We start from the raw sequence: 10,698 nt of genomic DNA on the forward strand, positions 1-10,698 counted from the left end.
CCTCAGTCCCGACCCTCCGACAGGGCGGCGCTCCCTCAGTCCCGACCCTCCGACAGGGCGGCGCTCCCTCAGTCCCGACCCTCCGACAGGGCGGCGCTCCCTCAGTCCCGACCCTCCGACAGGGCGGCGCTCCCTCAGTCCCGACCCTCCGACAGGGCGGCGCTCCCTCAGTCCCGACCCTCCGACAGGGCGGCGCTCCCTCAGTCCCGACCCTCCGACAGGGCGGCGCTCCCTCAGTCCCGACCCTCCGACAGGGCGGCGCTCCCTCAGTCCCGACCCTCCGACAGGGCGGCGCTCCCTCAGTCCCGACCCTCCGACAGGGCGGCGCTCCCTCAGTCCCGACCCTCCGACAGGGCGGCGCTCCCTCAGTCCCGACCCTCCGACAGGGCGGCGCTCCCTCAGTCCCGACCCTCCGACAGGGCGGCGCTCCCTCAGTCCCGACCCTCCGACAGGGCGGCGCTCCCTCAGTCCCGACCCTCCGACAGGGCGGCGCTCCCTCAGTCCCGACCCTCCGACAGGGCGGCGCTCCCTCAGTCCCGACCCTCCGACAGGGCGGCGCTCCCTCAGTCCCGACCCTCCGACAGGGCGGCGCTCCCTCAGTCCCGACCCTCCGACAGGGCGGCGCTCCCTCAGTCCCGACCCTCCGACAGGGCGGCGCTCCCTCAGTCCCGACCCTCCGACAGGGCGGCGCTCCCTCAGTCCCGACCCTCCGACAGGGCGGCGCTCCCTCAGTCCCGACCCTCCCTCAGTCCCGACCCTCCGACAGGGCGGCGCTCCCTCAGTCCCGACCCTCCGACAGGGCGGCACTCCCTCAGTCCCGACCCTCCGACAGGGCGGCGCTGCCTCAGTCCCGACCCTCCGACAGGGCGGCGCTGCCTCAGTCCCGACCCTCCGACAGGGCGGCGCTGCCTCAGTACTCACCCTCCCCACCCCTAACAGTGCAACACACCGTCAGTAATTCTTGCCTTCATTGCTGACCCTCTAAGAGGCAGCACTCCCTCTGTACTGACCTCCACTCCAAAACTGCAGCACTCTCTCAGTACTGACCCTCCAACAATGCAGCGCTCCTCATTTCTGCCCCTCTGACAGTGCAGCGCTCCTCAGTACTGAACCTCTGACAGTGCATATCATCCTCAGTGCTGACTCTCTGACAGTGCAGATCATCCTCAGTACTGACCCTCTGACAGAGCAGCACTCTCTCAGTACTGGCCCTCTGACAGGGCAGCCCACCCTCAATACTGCCACTGAGGAGTGTGAGACTTGATGTTGTGCTCATGTCTTTGGAATGGGACTACAAATCTACAACTTTTTGATTCGGGGGCGAGATTACTACCCCTTGCACCCTGACCACTATTTAACTGTCGTGTCCCAAGGGAGTGGCCATTTTACTTGACCATTATCATGTCTAAGTGGATGCAACATTTCACAGCTGGTTTCTGAGTCAAGTTAGTCACTTTGGATGCCACTTTGCTTCCATTAACCAATAATTGGCTCAATGAGATGGTGGAGATGTTACATAATAAATATTTTGAGAGGCGACAATGAGTCAATGGAAACTGGGCTGCACCTTTTACACATTGACATAGGTGCTTCAGTTAAGTAGTCAGAAGAGATCAATTAGCATTATATAAAAGCTGTGGGAGCATTTGGCAGAGTTGTATGATTGGGTGGTTAGTGAATGATGAACCTTCAGTTGAAGACAAACAGGAAATGTTGGGAGCAATCAGCTGGCTGGGCACTATCTTTGGTGAGAAACGAGAAAAGCAAGTTCTTTTATCAGAACTGAGTAAAGATAGAAATGGAATAGATTTTCAGCAAGTGGAGATGATTGTTTTCAAAATTGAAATGTAAGTGATTGAAGGATGAGCGGTTTTATGGTGTGGTGTCAAGGCAATTAGTTTTGGGATAAGTAAAGAAACAAAATGTGTCTATAGGTGTGAATGGCAGAATTTTTAAGAGCAGCTGTTGTCTGAGTGCTTAAAAAAAGTAAAAGTGAAACTGGCAAAGGAAACAAAATGGGGGCAGAGATTAGTCTGAAATTTTTGAACTTTAAAGGCTGTAGGCAGTGTCTGATTTGACAGATGAAGTGCTGTTCCTTGGGCTTCACTGGAAAAGTGGAGCAGGCTGAGGACAGGTTGGAGTGAGAACAAGGTAGAGAGTTAAAATGGCTGGTAACAGTTTTTGTGAACTAGTGAGGGGAACAATAGGTTTTTTCCTCATCTCTTGGTCATAGCACTGTTTTTCGCATGCTTGTTACTTCTGTGGTGAAGGAGGAACCCAAAGCTCTTGAAGCAACGTTCCCTTTGCGTTTTTGGCAATTTGAATTGCTGAGCAGCTCCTTGTCTGTCCTTCCACTAAACAAATTAGGGAGGCTTTGATTGTTTCCAGTGAGCTCAGCCAGACTTGTCCAAAACCATTAAAGTTTCTTAGTGAATGATCCATGGAATAACATGTCCGAGAGGAAGACGGCTATTTGTGTTGGTTTATTTGAAAGTGCTACCTTTTTTGTCCTGTAATTGTGACTGGTAGCGCAGAGCCGATCCTCCTTTTAATATGGCTAATGTTCGTTGGAGCTGTTGGCCTCCAGCGTAAACCAGGAAAACTGATTTGAAATTGAGATAGAAATGGTTATTGGGAGAGGGAAAGTGAATGTTTGGTGTCTGTAATTAATTTCCAGTCCCTTTTTAGCACGATGTAATCTCTCAGTTGAATGATGCTGTCTTGGTGGAGATATATGTTAAATCTAAATGTGCTAAGCACTGCAGTGATAGATTTAATCAGGCCATTGAGCAGCTTTGCACAATTAATTTGATTTGAAATGCTATTGATTTTCCTGACAAATAATGATGCTCATTAATTTGAGTTTCTAGTCTAGAGTTCTGACTGAGTTGTAATGTTACATTATTTTACAACGAAAAATCTGACTTTGTTCTAAATTGGATATTCCGGCTTGTTTTTGACAATCACCCAATCATGTTCCCTAGTACTTAGCTTTTAGATGCTGACTGGGATCTTTAAACATATGAATGTGATTATAATAGGTTTCCACTTGTGGGGGAGACCAGATTTAGGGATCATCAATATAAGATTGTCACTAATAAATCCAGTGGGGAATTCATGAGGAACTTCTTCTCCCAGAGAGTGCGGGAGAATGTGGAACTCACTCCCACAGGGAGTGGTTGAGGTGAATAGTGTAGATGTATTTATCCATCTTCCCCCTTTAAATACATTAGGGAAATGGGAATAGAGAGGTATACTGAGTTAGGAGGAGGCTTGACTGGAGCATTACCACTGGCGTGGGCAGGAGGGGTTGTATTAGGTTTCCCTATGTTCCAAAGTAAATATTGATTGATATATTTTCTCTAGATTCTCAATGATAACTGGGATGAAGAGCTGTAGCTATAAGGATAAGCTGGGACTCTCTTGGAGAAAATAAGGCTGAGAAGAGACTAGATAAGAGAGATTCAAGATCCTGAGGGCTGTGGACAGGGTAAATAGTGAGAAACTGTTCCCACTCAAGAGAACATCAAGAACGAGAGGGCACAGATTCAAAATTTTTGTGGGAAAAGCAGTAAATGTGATTTGAGGAAAACTTTTTCACCCAGAGGGTGGTTGGAGTCTGGAACGAACTTCCTGAAGGGGTGGTGGAGGCAGGTTCAACCGAGCTATTCAAAGGGAAATTGGATTGCTCCCTGAAAAGTGTGCGAGGTTACAGGGAGAAGGCAGAGGAGTGGGGCTACGCAGAATGCTCTTTCAGAGAGCCAGTGCAGACACAACGGGCCAAGTGTTGTCCTCTTGCACTGTAAAGATACTTTTGGCATTCAATCATAGTATTTCTTGGATTGATGTGCAAATCAAAAGGTTGAATTTGAGTGTTTTGTTTATTCTATGCTGTCAGAATTGACTTCCCCTGGTCAGTGACCCTGATAGCCTGCTTGAGATCTTTTGAAGAAATGATTTACCCGCACACTAACATAGACAACTGGTCATAGAGGGCCCTGTGCCTTGAGATTGTCCTCTCTACATCCGAGTAGAAATGGGTTTGGTTGACTTCTTCCATATGGGACTTGCCTCCATTAGATGTAATTAATCCTGCATTTATTTACACTGCCATCCAGCTGAATGCTAGACCATGACGGTTGACCATCTGCAGGCTAAACAGTTTCTGCATTTGTACCGCACGGGGAGGCCATTCTTCCCACCCTGCATGTACTGACTCTTATCTGATTAGTTCCGCTCTTGCGGTGTTCCCTGTAGCCTTAAAGTTCCACAAATAGGAATATTCATTTTAGAATCTGCTGCTGCCATCATTTCACAACGGTTTTTAAAAAAAAAACTTTCTCGTGTTGCTACGGTTTTTTCAGCAGCCCCCGTTTAAAATCAAACTCTGCTGCCATTGAACGGTTTGTGATTTTTTTTGAGAACCTCATTGTCTGCTTAAGCTTCTCCATTCTCAGAACAATCCCAGCTTCTCCACGTTTTACCTGTACGAGGAAAAGCTGATGATACCATGGACTAGGAACACAGATTTTAGTTAAGAGACGGGGTGTGGGGCGGGGAGAGGGTGGAGGAGAAGTGTGAAGAACATTTTTATTTTTTAACACTGCGCGCGTGATGCCCGCGAGGGGTGGTGGAAGTAGGGGGGATGAATTATTTCAAAAGTAGTGGCATTTTTTTCCCCAAGCCTCAGTTTTGATGTGATCCAATTTTTATTAACCACTCCACAGCAAACTCGAGGGTAGAATCGGAGGAGTAGTTTATTTTACACATACAAAGAAAACACGTACCACACCTGCCACCCACTTTTACGTTCATACAAAAGAGGGATAAAGGAACAAGGACAGGGCAAAGACCACAGAAAATAAAAATTATTTCACTGGAATCCAGAATCAAAGGTCCAATGTTGTTTTCCTTTCAGAGTCAGCAGCTTGAAGACTAATCCTGGATAATTCACTTTTCCAGTGCGCAGAACTTCTATGATGAGATGAATTAGTCTTGTAGGTTCTGGTAGAAACAGTGCAGATGGGGGCTAGGGCCATTTAAACTTGGACAGAATCCTGGCTCTGCTGCCACTTGCTCTATGGAAGATAGCAATCTGCTTCGCAGCTCCACAAGGCAAGGTAACTGGTTCTCCCAGCTAGGATGGTGGGGAAATCATGTGATATTACTCCCACTTCTCCACTTTGGTTCGGACAAAGGATTTATTTATATTCCTTAGTCTGGATTCTTGCTGGTTAATGTTTCAATCATTAATCATTTCCAAGAGGTTTTGGGGTCCTTTGAACTATCAGACTGGTCGTCTCTGTTGGCCAAGCCTTGGCCTTAGAAATGTAATTGGTCTTTGTACAATTTCCTTGGATTTGATCTTTGCAGAATATGCAGGACTACAGGGGAATGGCACTAGCTGAATTGCTCAGTTGACAGATCGAATGGCCTCCTTGTGTGACAAATCTTGTTGTGTTTAGCAGACTAGCACGCAATAGATTAAAATCAGGCATCCATCTATACAAAGTGACCTGTCTGTTTCCTCAAGGCCTGAGAAAAAGGTGACTTCCCTCAGTTGGCCTTGAGTTAAATTTTTTAATTCATTCATGGGGCGTGGGTGTCAGAATTAACCGCATGTAGGCCAGACCAGGTAAGGACAACGGCAGATTTCCTTCCCGGAAGGGCATTAGTGAACCACTTGGGTTCGTGGCCGTCACTAGATTTTTAGTTCCAGATTTTTATGGCATTCTAATTCCACCATTTGCCATGACAGGATTTGAACCCGGGCCCTGTGATTTGAAGCATTGCCCTGTGTCTCCGGATTACTAGTGCCATCCATTATGTGGCACCTCCACTCCCTCTCTCCTCCCACGTGTTGTTTGTGGTTCTTAGAAACGGAAGGAGGACTCTTGGAGCTCATCGGTGTGTTCATTCTTTGTTCTACGCTGTAGATTAGATTCTAACTATGTTTCATTTTTCTCTCAGCTTACGAGCATGGATTTTGAAATTGCATGGATAATAGGAAGATTTTCAGATGCCATGAGCCGTGGCGGGATATCCGAAGTGGCATCTTTGGTGAAAGCTGAGAGGAGCAGATTGGAAAGCGTGACGGTTCATGTGGCGGTCACCGGGACCCCGAGAGTGGGGAAGTCTGCTTTCATTAATTCAGTCATGGGTTTCAAGGATGGCGAAGATGGCGCGGCACCCACCGGCCCCGCCCAACAGGTGACAAAGCCGGCGCCTTACTGCCGGCCGGGAAACCCCAGCTCCGTGTTCTGGGAGCTGCCTAGCGTTCCGGGACCCGGCCTCTCGTCGGGCAACTACCTGAAGACGGTGGAGGTCGACAAGTACGTCGGCTTCTTCATCCTGTCATCGACGTGGTTCACGTGGGAGGTCGCAACCCTTGCCAGCGAGCTCAGGCGGCTTGGCAAGCAGTTCTACCTCATCCGCACCAAGATTGACTTGGGCCCTCCTGGCTACAGGGACAAGGAGTTCGTTGATGACGTCCTGAATGTTTTCACCGCCGACCACTTTGCAAATCTGAACATTGAATACGCGATTGCTCACTTCTTCTGTGTCTCCTGCCACCAGGTTGATAGGTTCGACTTTCTGGAATGCGTCCAGGCTCTGCAGAGAAATTCCTCTCCTCCACTCCAGAAACATGCCCTGCTGCTCTCCCTGCACTACCTGGCCAACAAGATGGAGCTGAAGGACTCTCTGAGGGAGTTCATTCCGGTGTCGGCGGTCTACAGCTGCCTCATCGACCCCATCCCGGTCGAGCAGCTACCTTACCAGGCCAATGTCCACTTTCTGTACAACGAGATCCGGCTTTACCGCGTCCTGTTGGGGCTGGACTACCCGGCCTTGAGCAAAAGGGCCAAGCTGATTCGCCAGCCGACCTTTGTCCTCTCGGATGAGATCCACACCACGATGGCGAAGATGCTGACGGAGAAGGGCGTCTCGGAGGAGCTGCTGAAGTGGACGAAGATAAACGTGTCGGTCCCCCACAGCTACGTGAAGTGGATTCCCTTCCTCGAGACCCTGCCTGGAGGGAAGCTGTCTGGGGCTTCCACCATCCGCTTGTTGGATACCATGCTGCAGAAGTTTACGGACGATGCCTGCCGTGTTCAGAGGAAAATGGAGGATGTACTGAAGGGTGAATAACATTGTTTGAGGCCCAACAATCTAATGGTGTTTGGTACACATGAAGGGAGAGGAAAGCTCAACTTCAATATCAAAGGCCAACATTGGCATCCTCTGGTGGGTGAAGTGGCTTAATTCCCTATTTTCCTCCATAGTCTGCAATGTAATCTTGTTGCAGAGGCATTCCATGCTCTGCCAGTCCAAGATTGTTAATGCACAATGCATTCTCTTCAAGTACAAAACATAGCCATTTCATCCCAAGACCTTCCACAACTAACTAAACGAGATTGGCTTGCAGATGAAATTCTAATTGGCAGTCCACATGGGCATGGGCCAAAATTGAAGGCTAGGCATTACAAGACTCGTATTTCACTGCAGCTGGTAGCTACCATGCTAGCTGGGTGTGAGGTTTCGCCTAAGCACATTACTGCAACTCCAGCTGATGTCAATGCAACATATTGACTGACCCTCTTTGTCTGAATGAGCAACATAACCCAGATGTGTTTTCTTTTGTAAGTTTAACCTGTATTGTACATCCAAGTGTTGATGCAATATTGGGGATCATTTCTTCTATCCTTCCCATGTTAAAAGTAGCAATAGCTCTTGTAGATGTTGTAATAGTAAACACCATCATTAAACAGCCAATGACCGTCTTTGGAAGCCCGAGTGTAGATTGAATTGCTGACTCTCCACTTTTAAAGGTGATGGGCGTGATATTTTTGACTTCAACCTGAGTCCAGTGTGGTTGTCGAGCAACACTTCAATTTTTAAAAAAAATTTAACCTTTGTTTCAAGCACATCAACACTAATTGAGGCCAATATTTTGGCAGAATGGCTGACTATTGACGGCACTGCTTTGTTTTCCTCTCCTCCCAACAGGAGGAGATTTTAGAGAATTGTCACTGCAGGGGGAATTGGTGGGTGAAAGGCCAGGATTCAAAGGAAATGCCAAGTGTGTGCAAAAGAAATGAAAGATGTGATTTCTGAGCAATGCAAGTAAACTCACTTTTTTTGCTGAAAATGTAAACAAAGCTGTTTCTTGTACAGATTACTGCTGAGTGAGTCTCATTTTATTTCACGAAAGGAATGCTATTGGGAGTGTCAAAATTCGCACAACTTAACGTTTCAGTCTATTTCCAATTGATAACTGAACTCACTACGGTTATTTGAGAAACTTCAGAATTTAAATAAAATTATTAATGTGCACAGTGACTGTTATCTGACTTTTCAAAGTAGCTTTAGTGAAGGGTTTAACTGCAGTTGACTTAAAAAAATTTTTTTTAAAAAACTTCAACATTTTGTTAACTGCTGCATGTAACCTGTTTGTCATCCACTTTTTCATTTTCCAGTTCTGTTCAAAAATTTCCTGTAAATACTGTTTTCATAAATGCATGTTTGTATGTGGGTCATCAAAGACTTTTGTATTGGAGCTGTCTGTCACCCGTGAGGAATTGATTTATTAAAATGAATAACTTATGCAATTTATCCTGGAGTCAGCTACCTTGGAATTTGTTTCTCTATGCTAACTGTGTAGTTCTGTTTCTGTAAAACTGGATTAGGTATACACACATTCCCAAACCCTGGATAACTTTAAAAGCAATTTTTGTTTTGATTTGCAGCATAGTGAAGCTATTTGGCCCATGTCTGTGCCAACTGGGATTGGTCCCTAGCCTTGTGGGTTACAGCATGACACGCAGATTTCCAAGTGCACTTTTTGGAGAAGTGGTGCCGTAGTGGTATTGTCACCAGGCTGGTATTCCAGAGACCCAGGATAATGCTCTGGGGCCCTAAGTTCAAATCCAAATGGTGAAATTTGAAGTCAATTTATAAAATAAAATAGACCCCATGTCTGACCATTTTTCTTGTTGTAAAATCCCATCCGGTTCACTGACCTTCAGATGTCCTTATCTGGCCTACATGTGACTCCAGATGCACAGCAACGTGGTTGACTCTTAATGTCTGAACAAGGTCAGTTAGGGATGGGCAATAAATGCTGACAAGGCCAGCGATGTCCACATCCAATAAATGTGTATAAGGTTGCTGCCTGTACCCCATCACATGAATTTCTAAAAATTCATTCATGGGATGTGGGCTATGCGGGCTGGGCCAGCATTTATTACCCATCCCTAGTCGCCCTTGAGGGTGGTAGTGAGCTGCCTCAAACAGCTGCAGTACATGTGGTACCGATACACTCACAGCGCTGTTAGGGAGGGAGTTCCAGGAGTTTTACCCAATGACAGTGAAGGAATGGCTGATATATTTCCAACTCGGGATGGTGAGTGACAATGATGGGCACTTCCAGGTGGTAGTATTCCCATGTGTCTGCTGCCCTTGTCCTTCTAGGTGGTGGTGGTTGTGGGTTTGGAAGGTGCTTTGAAGGGGATTTGGTGAATTCCTGCAGTGCGTCTTGTAGATGGTACATATTGCTGCTACTGTCAGTGGTGGAGGGAGTGAATGTTTGTGGATGGGGTGCCAATCAAGCGGGGCTGCTTTGTCCTGGATGGTGTCGAGCTTCTTGAGTGTTGTGGGAGCTGCACTCATCCAGACAAGTGGAGTATTCCATCACACTCCTGACTTGTGCTTTGCAGATGGTGGACAAGCTTTGGAGTCAGGATATGAGTTACTTGTCACATGGTTCCTGGCCTCTGACCTCTCGTAGCCACAATATTTATATGGATAGTTCCGTTTCTATGCCCATCTAATCCTTCTGCCAATGACATTATATTTGTCTCCTGGTTGTTGAAGGACACCAACATTCCCCTTGGTGAGGTCAATCTGTGGGCAATGGTGGGCAGGTAGCAAATGATCCATTCAGAGGGGTGTCTTCACTTGGTGTACCTTTCTCTTTGAAGGCCAAGTGACAGGTTCTGTCTCAGGCATTGCACCATGAAGCTGCCAAGTGACATTGGGGATTGTTGCCACTGGCCATTTGTGGCATAGCATGCCAACCTAAAAGAATTGACTTCCAGGTGCAATTGTCGATGGTTAGGGCCTTCGTGTCATGGCTACAATTATCCCTGAACCATTGCTTTTGTTGTCCACTAGTAATTTGGGTCCATGTACCTTGCTACATGGAAGGTCCTTGGGAGTGTGGCCATCTTCCATTGTTATAACCACAGCCGGTGTTAATTGCTGAGCAAACCAAATCTCAGGGAAACTTGTCTTATGGACGATACCCTTTGTTTTGTATTCTGAAAACAAGGCGATGTACCGATCTTAGTAAGAAGTCCAGTAATGCTTTTACTTTTATTTCTTAAAATCCCAAAAGTTTTATTAGCAACAATAAAAGGAAACGTAAACACACACGATTAGTTACACCATTAATGTTAGTTTTTAAAAAACATGCCCCAAAAAAAGGAAAATTCTACTTGGTCAATCCTACATGTAAACACCTCCCAGGCAACACCTCCCGGGCAACAGTCCCTTTATAGATGGTTAACTATAAAATCCAGTAATATTACACAAGGTGAAGTGTTGTAGCTTTAATAAAGGCATAGCACATGACCTCTAACCTCTTCCACTCTACGTTGGAATCCACTTCAGAATAAAACTGCTTGTTGCAGCCCAGGA

At 46.9% G+C, this 10,698-nt stretch overlaps 1 protein-coding gene across 1 annotated transcript; it reads left to right on the plus strand.

The window, feature by feature from the left end:
* The first annotated feature begins 5,979 nt into the window (after positions 1 to 5,979).
* On the plus strand, positions 5,980 to 7,149 carry LOC144674252 (interferon-inducible GTPase 5-like). Its single transcript, XM_078535683.1, has one exon. It carries the CDS (start codon positions 5,980 to 5,982, stop codon positions 7,147 to 7,149), a length of 1,170 nt encoding a protein of 389 aa, XP_078391809.1.
* The last annotated feature ends 3,549 nt before the right edge of the window (positions 7,150 to 10,698 follow it).

This window comes from Cetorhinus maximus, unplaced genomic scaffold (assembly GCF_964194155.1).
Source record: "Cetorhinus maximus unplaced genomic scaffold, sCetMax3.hap1.1 HAP1_SCAFFOLD_598, whole genome shotgun sequence".
Lineage (NCBI taxonomy): Eukaryota > Metazoa > Chordata > Chondrichthyes > Lamniformes > Cetorhinidae > Cetorhinus > Cetorhinus maximus.